The sequence below is a fragment of the Pyxicephalus adspersus genome, chromosome 9, assembly GCF_032062135.1.
Source record: "Pyxicephalus adspersus chromosome 9, UCB_Pads_2.0, whole genome shotgun sequence".
Lineage (NCBI taxonomy): Eukaryota > Metazoa > Chordata > Amphibia > Anura > Pyxicephalidae > Pyxicephalus > Pyxicephalus adspersus.
The window spans coordinates 60,832,958-60,847,530 of NC_092866.1; the positions used below are offsets into that span (position 1 = coordinate 60,832,958).

A 14,573-nucleotide genomic window follows, 5' to 3' on the forward strand; every position below is an offset into this window, starting at 1 on the left:
ATCATTGGTAGGGATCATATAGGATGAGGATCACAAGTGATAGGGATCATACATTTTAGGGATCATATAGGATAGGGATCATACATTTTAGGGATCATATAGGATAGGGATCATACATTTTTCCTTCCATAAATAAACGTGAATCCTGTATTAATCTCCCACCCTACCTACCCGTTCTGGCTGCCAGATAGCATGTAGAACCCTAAAACTTTAAAAGCAAAATAAATTGCAACAATGAGACCAAAATGTATTTTGATGGTCGCAACCATAAGGTTTTGGGTAACTATAAGTTTGAAGGGAAGTCAGTAAGCAAATGTCTAGAAAATGAAGCATGCTATCCCTACTGTGAAGTATGGTGGTGCGCCTGTGCTGCTTTGGGGGTTGTGGGAGCTCAGAAGCCGCCCATGGAGCATTTTCCACATGTGTAAACTAGGGTTGGGAAAATTCTTGTCATCAATAATGGGTATCATAAAAATCGGAGATCATATAATATGGGGATCATTTATATTGGAGGTCATATATCATAGGGATCATTTATAATGGAGATCATATATTATAGGGAACACTTATATTGGAGGTCAAATATCACAGGGATCATTTATATTGAAGGTCAAATATCACACGGATCATTTATATTGGAGGTCATATATCATAGGGATCATTTATAATGGAGATCATATATCATAGGGATTATTTATAATGGAGATCATATATTATAGGGATCAATTATATTGGAGGTCAAATATCATAGGGATCATTTATAATGGAGATTGTATTTTATAGGCAGCATATATATTAGGAATAGCATGTGATAGGAAACATAAAATATGTGAGCTCATATGGTATATATTGGAGATTATGTATTATAGGGATCTCGTGTGATAAGGTTCATGTAAATTGAAGATCAAATATTTTAGGGATTAGATGAAACTGGCCATCATATATATAAATATATATTATAATAGATCATAATATAGGGATCACATGGGTTGAGAATCATATATATTGGAGATCATATATTATAGAAAGAATTACATGTGATAGGGATCATAAAAATATGGGAGCTCATATACTATATATATTGGAGATTATGTATTGTAGGGATCACGTGTGATAAAGTTTATATACATTGAAGATCAAATGTTTTAGGGATTAGATGTCATGATTTATAATGGAGATCATCATATAGGTATCACATGTGATTAGGATCATATACTGTATATAGGAGATCATATATTATAGAGAGGATTTATAACCGGGATTACATGTGATAGAATTCATAAATCACCTCATCATACATATTGGAGATTATATCCAATATGGAGATCACATGTGATAAGGATCATATTTATTGCAGATCATAATATAGGGTTCATAAATCATAGGGATCATACATTATAGGGATCATATATCATAGGGATCATAGAATAAAGGGATCATATATCATAGGGATCATACATTTTAGGGATCATAAAGGATAGGGATCATTGACTATAGGGACCATATAGGATAGGGATCATTGATTAGGGATCATACATTATAGGGATCATTGATTATAGGGATCATATATCATAGAGATCATACATTATAGGGATCACATGTGATAGGGATCGTTGATAGGGATCATATATCATAGGGATCACACATTTTAGGGATCATATATGATGAGGGATCATACATTTTAGGGATCATATAGGATAGGGATCACATGTAATAGGGATCATACATTTTAGGGATCATATAGGATAAGGATCACATGTGATAGGGATCATTGATTATGGGGATCATACATTTTAGGGATCATAAAGGATAGGGATCACATGTGATATGGATCCTTGAATATAGGGATCATACATCATAGGGATCATACATTATAGGGATCATATAGGATAAGGATCACATGTGATAGGGATCATAAATCATAGGGATCATATAGGATAATGATCATATAGGATAAGGATCACAAGTGATAGGGATCATACATTTTAGGGATCATATAGGATAGGGATCATTGATAGGGATCATAAGGGATCATACATTTTAGGGATCATATAGGATAGGGATCATACATTTTAGGGTTCATAAAGGATAGGGATCATTGATAGGGATCATACATTATAGAGATCATTGATAGGGATCATACATTATAGAGATCATTGATAGGGATCATATAGGATATCAGATCCCCCCCGGGACTCGGGACATAGCGGGGCGGGCTGCCCTCTGGATCCGCCTCAGCAGTGATGTCGGGCGGCTCCTCCCCGTTGCCGGTCCCGGGCTTTGCAGAGGAAGCAGGAAGAGGTCCGAGCCATGGAGCAGAATATGGAGGCGATCCGGCAGCGTCTGGGGAAAGTGAGTATCACCCCCTCCCCCTCCCAATGTACTGATCCGAAGAGCTAACACTCTACCCGCACCTCGCCATTGATCCCCATTGTGATCTCTGCATTTTTCCCACCATCCTCACCCAGACATTGGAATTATTTCTCTGATCTCATATTTCCAGATCTGATTGTGGGCTCACTGTACACTTCTGGACTTTCTTTACCATTTTCTATTGTTGGGGATGTTGGATTTGAATGCCAATAAGTGCCAGGACTCTGCTTTATTATCTCCAATTACAGCAGAAAAGCCTCAACAACTTTGTAAATGCTGAGCAGCCCAGTTTGTGCAGCAATACTAACTTTCAAACCAGAGATATCCCTTGCAGTACATATTTTCTGCCACTAGATGTCATCAGTCCGGTGGTCCGCATTATTCAGTGCACTTCCTATGAGCCCAGGTTATATTTTTTGCGTTTTTACATAGAGTGCAGATGTCCTTTTTTTCTGAGACCCTCCCCCCTCCACACACCCCCATTGAGTAGATTTCATTGCTTTCATTCCTTGATGTGGTTTTGTCTCTATTGAGTTGATGATTTAATTGTTACAATGTATACAGTTCCAGTCATGTGACCGATGACATCACCAGTCTTGTGATTGTTATTGGTGTGACTGGCATGGGTGAGTAAAGTGCCAACAGACTCTCCGCCTTTGTATCAGCTGCATTTGTATCTGTCACCCTGTCAGACAGATTCACTGCACATTCACCGATCAGCCAAAGCAGTACAACCACTTGAATATGTCTGAGTGGGTCTAGTGGTGGACATAGCCAATGGTGAGCCCCCTGCCAAACTCACTTGGGGGTCCCTGTTGCTGAGGAAGGTCTGGGGTCCTCATGCATTGGCACACTTTGCACCTCCCCTTGCCTACGGGGGCCCCCTTGTGGCCAGTCATGGACGTCATGCAACCTCTGATGGTGTGCTGGGGTATCCGGCATCAAGATGTTGGCAGCAAGGCCGGCTCTGTCAGTCTGCCCTTTTCCCATAATGCACCCTGCTGCCAGGATCACATGATCTAAAATTAACATGATAGGCCAGACCAGGCTACCTTCCTCCATTGGTCCCTAATGCCCATTGTAGGATGGGGTCAGCATAGGCAACCCTATGTGCACCAAGCCCATTTGCACCCCCTTCTTATATGTCTGGCATTGGCTTCCAGCAGTTTGTTCCACCGCAGATTTTCCGTGGGAAAGGCCGAGAGGAACTGTCTGCCCCCCGGTCTGGAGTGCCCATGATGCTATCACCCGTTCAGTGGTTGTCCTCGCTTTTGGTCACTTTTTAATGGCCTTACTGCCATCTTTCTAGTGGTAAATAACACCTGGGGACCCAGGTATCACATACAAGAAAAAACTGCTCAGGCCATATTCTCCTATAGTTCTGTTGGTGCCCATTGCGGGGGTCAGCACTGGCAACCCCACACAACCCTTTGTGCACCAAGCCCATTTGCACCCCCTTCTCTCACGCCTGGCATTGCCTTCCAGCATTTTGGTCCACCGCAGCTCTTCTATGGGAATCGTCTAGGACAGCGGTCGCCAACTGGTGGTCCGCGAGAAAATTTTGGGGGTCCGCGGCTCTGGACGGTGCATCCTCAAGCAGGGTCAGGAGAAGGACCCTGCTAGGGGGACGCACGGGCCAGAGCCTTGGACCATGTCCCCCAAGAAGTTCCCAGGCTCGGGGAAGTGGGCGGGCTTTGTTCCTTGCACACAACCTGCCCACTCTCCCATTGCAGACTCAGATCTGACCTCACTATGGGGGAAATTACTCCCCCTCTGAGTGACACCCGGCTCCCTGCGCATTATTTTAGTAGTCCGCGGACCTGAAAAGGTTGGCGACCGCTTTTCTAAGATGAACTAACTGCCACCCAGTCTGGAGTGCCCAAACGCTTTCACCCGTTCACCGGTTGTCCTCACTTTTGGGTGCAAAGTGCACCTCTACACGAAGGCCCCGGATCCTCATAGCCAACAGGGACCCCAAGTCAGACCTGCCCAGGGGTCTATTGTTGGCTACGTCCACCATGATTCAGAAGATGCCAACCAATGCATACCGAGAACACCCAACGGCCATTGGAGATTCCCTGACCACTTGGTCCTTATCAATGCTCCCAGATCCCTACATTCACCCGTTTTCCCTGCTTCCAACCTCTCACCACCAGGACCTGACCACCCTCTGCCCATTATACCCCTCTCCCTTTGTCAGGGGCCATTGTAATCCGATGGTCGGGGGTATTACCTTCACCCGTCGATGGTTTTATCTTTTGCCTGATGTGATGGCTTTCCTGATTGGTTGTAAATGATGCCCGTTTGGTAGACGCTTGTAACATCTATTGTTGGTAATCCAATGGAGACTCCCCTTCAGATTTAATTTATATATACAAAGATTTAGAATTTCTGAGTCCATTGAATGCTGAGCAGATTGTAACGTTGGTCATTTTGTTTTATCGCAGTACAAATTCCGGGACTTGACGGTGGAAGAGCTGCGGGATGTCTACAGGATCTTCCCGAGCTTCATCTACTCCATGGACACATACAGTAAGGCAGCCAGCTTTGTTTTCCCTGATATTTCACCTATTGATCCTGCCAATGCCTGTCATAAGGTGACAACGCTCACTGAAGCACTGGGTCTATAGAGAAGCAGCGTTGTCACCCTACGACAGGAAGTCTGTGAGGTCTATCCTGTTTTCTGTAGCATAGATTGAGGGGTTCTGTAGTCCTCAGAGTGGTCCGCAGAAAATAAGTCTGAAAAATAGAGGAGGTTAGCAGCTTATAAGTTTTTTGGCAGGATCAACAGGTTTATATTTGCACATATGCATGAACAGATATAAAAAATGCTTTCTAAAAAAGATTGGGTAAATGCCAACCCACCTTGTGCACAATTTTTTTTTACCTACCTTGCAAACCAGAATCTACCCCCTAAATCTGCCAGTTCCTGGTGTGGGGACCTCTAACTCAGCTCTGCAAATGTACCGGTGCTGGTTGGTCCCTGGCTGTCCCCTTGCATTGATATCAGTGCAGCTGCGCCCTCTGCTGGATGCTGAGTGTACCCCAAGGGAAGGCAGATGTCCTGGAAACATAAAAAAGAGGGACCGGTGTGTCACATGCCCTCGACTATAGGTGAATACAATGGGACTTCAATATTTATATAGCAGCAGCAGTGTTATCAGTGTTCAAGGTGCACTGCAATAATATGCCCATCCTGCAGGTGGCGATATTAATGCAAAGGAGCCTAAAAAAGCACCACCCAATTAATCCCAAGCCCTTACTATACCACGATCATCCTCTTATCCCCAGGTCACCAGCATCGCGTGGCGGCTGGAAGCCGTCCTATAATGCTATGGAATGCAATTTGCTGCATTTTCGTTCATCGCAGTTTTATAAATGCGCAGGGAATTGCAGTGATACCACCATGAATGAGTGCAGTACAATACTCCTAAGTATGAGCTTTGAAGAGAAAGTGAAAAGGGCAGAATGATTGGGGTTACAAATCCTGTACCCCAATTACGTATCATACTTTCCTTATAGGAAGAACCTGTTGGTTGCAATATATAATGCGCTAACATGCATGGTGGTAATGCACCAATCAAATGAGTGAGCTGCTATGAATCCAGAACATAAACCTTGGACCTGCCTACTTTTTCCCATGCAGGTCCATATGGCGAGTTGAGATGCCGACAAACATTGGGGTGCCATGAATTGCTCTGCCCCCCACTAGTGAAAAATCATTGTTTTAATACTTGGAATAATGCATTGTGGTCTCTGTAGGGGGAAATAAATCCCTGCCAGCAGGACATAGGGGGAGCAAAGTGGGCCCCTGCATGAGGACCCCGGAACCTCCTCAACCAGTGCCCCCAGCTGGCGGGTTTGCCACATAACTGCGCCTTATAACACTTTAACTATAAAATTGCTTTAATTTGGCAGCTTTGTATTGAAATTCTGGACCTTGATACATTGATTGTTGCAGGTTGTGTCTAATAACCACGTTTTGTTTTTTTCAGCATTTAAAGACGGATCACAGAAAGACTTACTGAACCTTTCCGGGACCGTTCCAATTAAATTTCAGGGTAAATATATTTCTTTGTTTCTCCCCCCCAATGACACCCCCATTGATCAGATTGCAGCATTGTACCTTTTATATACTGATCACTATAAGTGATTTATTATCTGCGGAATTGACATCACTGTTGTGTTTGCAGCATTTATAAAAATCAGCTGACATTGTGGTCACGTTAATAATTGATCGCCAGTTTCTGAATTAATTATTGAACACTGATATTTACTAGAGGTTATAGTTCTACCGCTGCGGTGACAAAGAGGCGAACCAACTTTACAGATCGCCAGATAATGCTTGCAAACACTCTGCTCGCCACTTTTCAGTGTACATGGGTTCCCAAACGCCACTCCCAAATATGGTGATGGGTTGCTCTGTGGTGGTGCATGGCGGGCAGCCGGCTCCGACGAGGCGAATGGCGGCCAGCCGGCTCTGTTTCAGGCTAATGGCGATCAGCTGGCTCCATTTCAGGTACATCACCCCAGTTGTGGCCCCAGAAGTGCATGGGCTCCCAAACGCCACTTCCAAATATGATGATCAGTTTCCCCGATGAGTAGCATGGCGGGCAGCCAGCGCTGATGAGGCGCATAGAGGCCAGCCAACTCAGATAAGGAGAATGGCGGTCACTCGCACCCTTTGAGCCGAATGGCAGTCAGCCTCTCTGTTTCAGGCGAATGGCGGTCAGCCTGCTCGAGGTCAGACGAATGGCCATCAGTCAGCTCAGGGCGAATGGCAGCCAGCCGATCAGTTTCAGGTGAAAGGCGGTCAGCGGCTCCTTTTGAGGCAAATGGCAGCAAGCTGCTCCATTTCAGGCAAATGGCGGTCAGCTGCTCTCTTTGAGACGAATGGCGGTCAGCCGGCTCCATTTCAGGTGAATGGCGTTTCTGATTGACACTTTACAATACAGCAATCTAAGCCCTGATCACCACCGCACAAAATTTCGCCCTTTTATACATTTGGCGACAATCAGATCTGTAGATGTGGTGAATCCCAATCTATCGTTGATTGTCACTTCTTTATAAATCGGCCATAAATATCATCCGGTAATTACATCTGTGACATTTTATTTTGCAGGGAATTGTTACAACATCCCGATCTGTCTTTGGCTCCTGGACTCCCACCCCTTCGCCCCTCCTCTCTGCTTCCTGAAGCCCACAGACACCATGGGCATCCGGGTCGGCAAACACATAGACGCCCAGGGAAGGATTTATCTGCCGTATCTCCAGAACTGGAGCCATGTAAGAACGCTGCCTCTGTGGGAGTGTATGGGGCTGTTCAATAAAAATTCCACCAATCAGAAGTCAGGAGGTTATGGTGGGCAAGCTAGACATGAATTGGTTGCATTTGTAGCGTGCTGCTGATTGCAGTTACTGATTGAACGTATTGAATTGTTATTGTTTAGACTGCAAATCTTCTATTTGGGTTTTGAGAGCTCAATGAGTCACATTGCAGCCTGTCATGTGACCAGGGAGTGTCACATGACCAGACCTGTAATTGGTTTCGGTAAGTGACTGACCCGGCTGGTATTTCAGGTTTGCACTTGGTTAAAAAAAATCTATATATAACTTACAACAATAAAGTTTGGATACACAAATACTAATTCTATCCTGACAAAATAACAAAGTGCCCAAACCAGCGCCAATTAACAATTAAGCCTAGATTAAGCCACAGCATTTATTTCCTCCATGTTAATTTTGCAAGACACAACTTTCCCATATTTGTTGGGTAGGCAGCTACTGTTGGTGTAGGCACTGCTCCAGAACTACATCTCCCAAGACCCTTTCCCCCGGAATGCATTGTGTGGGCACACTCCTGGCAGCCAGAACAGCCGCTCTGTACACCTGGGAAGATAGCAGTGTATACATATAGAGAGGGGCAACAATAGGCGGGTTCTGTAGTCCAACAGGCAAGGATAACAACACAGGTTGGGGTGTCAAAGCAGCAGGGGCAATGCGTTAATGTGAAAAAAAAATTGCATTCCTGTGTGACATTGGACACATGATGGGCCGCCATATACCAATGGAAGTTTGACCACAAAAAGGGCTGCCCTGCCAAGGGGGTGAGAAAGAGAGGGAAGGGGGACCAAGTGAAAGAAGAGAGGGGTGGAGGAGAGAGAAAGGGCGAGGGGGGCATTTACTAATATGGCTGCATTACCAGATGATGTGACCGCATTGTCTTTTCAGCCCAAGTCTGCAATCCTCGGACTGATCAAAGAGATGGTGGCGAAATTCGAGGAGGAACTGCCACTGTACTCCCTGACCGCCGCGGACGCCGAGAGACAGAGAGAGCTGCTGTCCTACATCTCGCAGGTCACTGATGGTAAGGAAGAGAACCTCGTTTTATGTGTTGTATCATTTCTGTTTATGTTGTATCTCTTATTTAGCAATCAATTCTGGTTCTATAGCAGAAGGTGTTTGGGTTCAGACTCTCTCTCTGACTGTAACTCCATGCATAGCTGTAGCGATGATGAAGGATGGATGGCAGGTGAATCCCCAAAATGACTTTCATCTGTGTGTGTAACATTTGTGTGTGTACGTTGTCTTGGCCTCACCTTTGATTCTGCCCTCTCTTTTACCCCCCATAGTCAGAACATTTCCAGGAGCTGTCACCTTCACCTGCGCAACATCTCCAAAATCCGCCCCTACCTGTCCCCAGAGACCACCAAACTCCTTGTACACGCTCCTATCATCTCTCGTCTGGACTACTGTAACATCCTCCTCTCTGGTATTCCACTAACCCGACTCTCTCCTCTACAATCTATTATGAATGCTGAAGCCAGACTCATCCATCCCTCCCACCTACCTACCTGATACACACCCTCCCACCTACCTACCCCATACACAGCCTTCCCTCCGCTTCTCTTCTGCTGCTTCTCCTTGTAGTTCTCTTCATTGGCTTCCATTTTACCTTAGAATCAAATTCAAGCTCCTGTGCTTTGCCTTCAAATCCCTCCACATTCTTGTCCCACTTACGTTTCTGACCTGATAAAAGAATACTCCCCTAGCTGCTCTCTCCGGTTCTCTGATGACCTACTAATGACTTCCTCACTCATAACCTCATCACACGCACAGCTCAAAGACTTTGCCCCGACTCTCTGGAATGGTCTTCCTCATCCTATTCAGCTTGCTCCTATTTTCTTCTCATTGAAAAAAGAGCCCTCAAAACCCAACGCTTCAACCTCACCTATCCATCTTCTTCTGTCTCCTAAAACCTCTACTACTTCCCACCATTCCATATCTCCCCTCCTATTGTGTGTTACATCCCCCACCTCTTAGATTGTAAGCTCTTCGGGGCAGGGTCCTCTCCTCCTCCTGTGTCACTGACTGTATCTGTCTGTCATTTGCAACCCCTATTTAATGTACAGCGCTGCGTAATATGTTGGCGCTATATAAATCCTGTTTTTTAATAATGATAAAGTATACTTTTCTGGGGTCACACCTCTGAATAGCACCAGAGCCCCCCCTTCCCATCCTACAACAGAGACCCTGTAAAGGTTCCTTATGGCACCTTCTGTACTGGTTTACCCTCCTTTTATATCGGATGAATCCCGAACAGAACAATTTAAAAAATCTTATGTACTTGTGTTTTAATTGTTGCACATTTTATTTCTCTGCTTTTTCCCCAGGTGTGTCCGGCATAGACGTGAGTTCACCGAGCAGAGGAAAGGTCACGGTAATCGGAGGAGGGGATTTAGCTTTGGCCTGTTTATTGGCCATCTCTGCAAAGGTAGAAATAAATACAGCTTTATATATAAATGTCTTCAATATCCAGAATTGTGGCGGAAGAGCAGAGATGCCTTCTCTTATCTGCTGCACACCCTTATATTATATTTATTCTGTATTTATATAGCGCCAACATATTCCGCAGCGCTGTACATTAAGTAGGGGTTGCAAATTACAGATACAGACCGTGACACAGGAGGAGGGGAGGACCCTGCCCCGAAGAGCTTACAATCTAGGAGTCTAGATCTTTGCTGATTATTTGTATTTGTGCCATGAGTGTACCAAGGTCCCCGTACATGGGTGGGTGCTGTATATGGGGCCTATTTATAAAGTGGCAAATGGCATTACTTCTACACAAATAACTCAAATAACATTTTTCTGGTGCTCCATTTATAAATGAGCCAATCACCTTTAATGTCAGCCTGAGCGCTACATCATCACTTTCCCCAATGAAAGATAGAGATCAAAAATTTAGAATTTGAGAATTTTTGCCCCTTGGAAGTGGAGAATGCCTAAGTCCACAATGAAGATTAATGGCGGTCAAACCCCCTGATCACCACTATTTCCAAAGCTAGTGTAGGCCTGTAGCTGCTTTATTTTAGCTGCATTTAAACCTTCACCTGACCTTTAAACAGCTTTTGTATTCCAATAAATGTAGGACATATGGGACCTGATTTAATAAAGCTCTCCAAGACTGGACCAGATAGATTATCATGGGAGAACCTGGGTGATCCAGCAATCCTTTTAATGAATTTCTTAAAAAATAACTTGCTATTTGATGACAAATGTTTTCAATCCTGAACCACATCCTTTTAAGGTTTCCTGGATCTCCCAGGTTCTCTCATCATAGTCTATGGTCTCCAGTCTTGGAGAGCTTTATTATATCAGGGCCAAGGTTTCTAAATGCATACTATGTCTAATGGAAGTCAATTGCCCTTTAGTGTTGCTTTTCTATTTAGTTTTGTTAATATAGATGAATGGTTCTGATTCCTTGTGATTTGTCCAGAGGTCTGCGGACAAGCTGGTACTCCTTGACGTCAGTGATGGCGGATTGAAAGGTGGAGGAGCCATGGACTTGGATATATTCGGCATCCCGAATGTACAAATCAGCAAAGGTAAATGTCGGAGCTGCAAATTGGATCATTAAAAATAAAATAATTATAGATAATAAATTCTAAGCCTCTTTTTTTTGTATTTTTCAGACTTGTCTACGGCCGCCGGCTCTAAAGCTGTTATTATTACTGTGAACGCGTGGAGTAATGCTCAGTCCTATCTGGAGGTGTTACAGAGTAATGTGGATTTATTACGTGGCATAGTACCAGCTGTGACCTATCACTGCCCGGACAGCGTGCTCGTCATCGCCTCCCAGCCTGGTAAGGGCAGAATGTGATCTGCAATGAAGGAGGATTGCAGGGGATCAGCGTTTACATTTAAACCCTCACATCTTCCAATTATATTTTATTAGTATGACACTACAGCAACCTTGCTGCATTCAACATGCAAAAGCCAGCTATACATCAATTGATATTTATTATTATTGCATAGTATATAGTGCTAACATAGTTCGCAGCGCTGTACAAAAGTCCATAGTCATGTCACTAGCTGTCCCTCGAAGGAGCTCACAATCTAATGTCCCTAACATAGTCAAGGGTCTTTAATACAGTCTAAGGTCAATTTTGAGGGAAAGCTAATTGACCGAACTGCATGTTTTTGGAATGTGGGAGGAAACCGGAGAACCCGGAGGTAATCTACACAAACACAGGGAGAAGCTGCAAACTCCATGCAGATAGTTCCTGGCCGAGATTCGAACCTGGGACCTGCAAAGGCCAGAGTGCTAACCACCAAGCCACCATCCTGCTCATATATATATTGCTTCTCTGCAGTATGTTTTGCATTCCACTTTTAACTCCCTATTGTGGACTGGCATCGCGTTGCAAGAAATGTCAGCCCTGCCCAGTTATCTTTTATTAAAAACTACAGAATTCCTCCCTAACTTCTCATTTCCACAGCATAGTGGAATTGTTCTGTACCTAACATTGGAACTGAAAGGATTTCTTAAAACGGTGCATAAGACACATCACAGCTCTGTATTTCAGAAACTTTTCAAAAAGTTTTTTTTTTTCTTTGCTTTTTCCAGCCAGCAATAAACCCATTAGAAATGTTCCATGAGTTGCAGAGAATTGCTTTGTTTGCAGTAGATACTTGTATCATTATTATAATTGTATTATTTAATAATTGTTTTATTTCTGCTTTCCAGTGGAGATTATGACCTACGTGGCCTGGAAGCTGAGCGGCTTGCCTCATCGACAGGTCATAGGGATCGGATGTAATTTGGATTCGGCGCGGTTCCAACACATCATCCGCACCGTGACCAATTCTCAGGAGGAGGCGCAAAACGGTTGGATCATCGGGGAACAGGGAGAGAACAAAGGTGAGCTGGAAACCTTCATGAGTATAGAGCAGGGGTCTGCAACCTGCGGCTCTTCAGCCTCCTTGTTGTGGCTCCCTTCGGCTGCCGCGGGGAGATCTCTGATGGGGGATCCCCTTCCTCCCAAGACACTGCGGAGGAGGGGGATTCCCTATCCGGTGTTCTAATGAAAAAAATCTACCAGTGAAATAAATCTACCACGGGGCGTGTACAAATGGGTGTGTACAATGACATCCCCCTCCTTTGAACCCCAATTCCTCTGGAATGGGGAGATGTACAAAACCAAAAATGTAGGTGCAAGTGGGGGACACCTGTGACTAACACCCCCTAAAATTTAATTGTTAGGCTATCATCAAAACATAAAGAACTCTGCCCATCAAAATAATCTACCCTGTTACACATTGCTGGAGGCTTCTAGCACCTGAACCCCAATTACTCAAGATTGGGGGGTACAGGTGAACAAAATTAAAGCTGCAAATGAGGGACACCTGTGGCTAACACCCCTTAAAATTTCATCGCAAAGGCATCGTCAGAACATAAAGAACTCTGCCCATCAAAAAAATCTACCCTGTTACGTTAGAAGCCTCCAGCTATGTAACAGGATGATACGTTAGAAGCTGGAGGTTTCTAGGGGCATAGTTCAGTGTTTAATTTATTTCAAAGTAGGCCTACACATGCACACTTGTAACAGGTAAAATTAAAAAAAATATTAAAACTTTTAAAAGTTTATAAACTGTGTTATGTTTTGCGGCTCCAGACTATTTTTCTTTAGTGGAAGAGGAGGCAAAATGGCTCTTTTGATAGTAAAGGTTGCTGACCCCTGGTATAGACACCATCGCTCCTCATTGTCTTGTAACATATGTTGTTGTTGGAGAAAATCTTTTATGTAATCAGTGAGTTTTTATGACATCATCATAGTTTATAATAATGAACCACTTCTAACACAGTGGCCTTGAATTATCATAGTTCTGCATGACTGGAGAAGATAACTATCATGGGTGATCCAGCAAACCTGGAATGAATCTGGTTCAGGATTGAAAACATTTTCTAAACAATAGCAAATGGTTTTAGTAAATCCATATTAGATTTGCTGAATCACCCAGGTTCTATCATCAGCTTTAATAAATCAGGGCCAGTATATTCATTTGTATTTTTGTTTTTAATTTGTGGGTTCTCTTGTGTCAGCTGCTGACATTAAAAAAAATTAAATCTTGGAACTGTTTCACTGATTGATCACTGTAAGTGGTAATAATAGGGATTATTCATGTAAGAGTCACTTGCTTCAGTATGTGCAGGGATGCGTGGAATCTTGTGCAATGTGCCCACTCAAACCTATTGGACCTGATATTAAATCTCTCCAAGGCTGGAGATTCACTTCCATCAGTGAAGCTGGGTGATCCAGCAAACCTGGAACTGATTTCTTTGCTAGCAAATGTTTTGAATCCTAGACCAAATCCATTTCAGGTTTGCTTGATCATGCAGGTTCACTAATGAAAGTGTATCCTCTGCACCCTCGGAGCGCTTTAAAAAAAAAAGAATCATACCCATTGGCCCCGATTTATTAAAGTTCTCCATGGCTGGAGAGAATACACTTTCATCAGTGAAGCTGGGTGATCCAGCAAACCTGGAATGGATCTGGTTCAGAATTAAAAACATTTGCTAACAAATATCTTGACTTTTAGGAAATCAGTTCCAGGTTTGCTGGATGACCCAGCTTCACTGATCAAAGTGAATCCTCTCCAGCCTTGAAGAGATTTAATATCAGGTCCAATTGTTTTGAATGGGCACATTGCACAAGATTCCACGCATCCCTGCACATACTGAAGCAAGTGACTCTTACATGAATGATCCTTATTATTTCCAGTTAGAGTGAAAATTCAGTGAAACAAATTCCAAGGTTTAATTTACAGCAGCTGACACAAGAGACCCCACAAATTAAAAACAAAAATACAAATATATACCGTATTTTTCGGACCATAAGACGCACTTTTTTTCCCCCTAA

At 43.7% G+C, this 14,573-nt stretch overlaps 1 protein-coding gene across 1 annotated transcript in view; it reads left to right on the forward strand.

Moving 5' to 3' along the window:
* Positions 1-2,234: 2,234 nt before the first annotated feature.
* The window catches only part of UEVLD (UEV and lactate/malate dehyrogenase domains), a 17,922-nt gene continuing 5,583 nt past the window's right edge, over positions 2,235-14,573 (forward strand). The window contains exons 1-9 of the mRNA XM_072422231.1: positions 2,235-2,352; positions 4,821-4,905; positions 6,369-6,434; positions 7,496-7,659; positions 8,605-8,740; positions 10,047-10,147; positions 11,150-11,258; positions 11,346-11,516; positions 12,401-12,574. Of these exons, the coding sequence (XP_072278332.1) occupies positions 2,311-2,352; positions 4,821-4,905; positions 6,369-6,434; positions 7,496-7,659; positions 8,605-8,740; positions 10,047-10,147; positions 11,150-11,258; positions 11,346-11,516; positions 12,401-12,574 (1,048 nt within the window). The 5' untranslated portion in view covers positions 2,235-2,310. The remainder of the gene's footprint in view (positions 2,353-4,820; positions 4,906-6,368; positions 6,435-7,495; positions 7,660-8,604; positions 8,741-10,046; positions 10,148-11,149; positions 11,259-11,345; positions 11,517-12,400; positions 12,575-14,573) is intronic.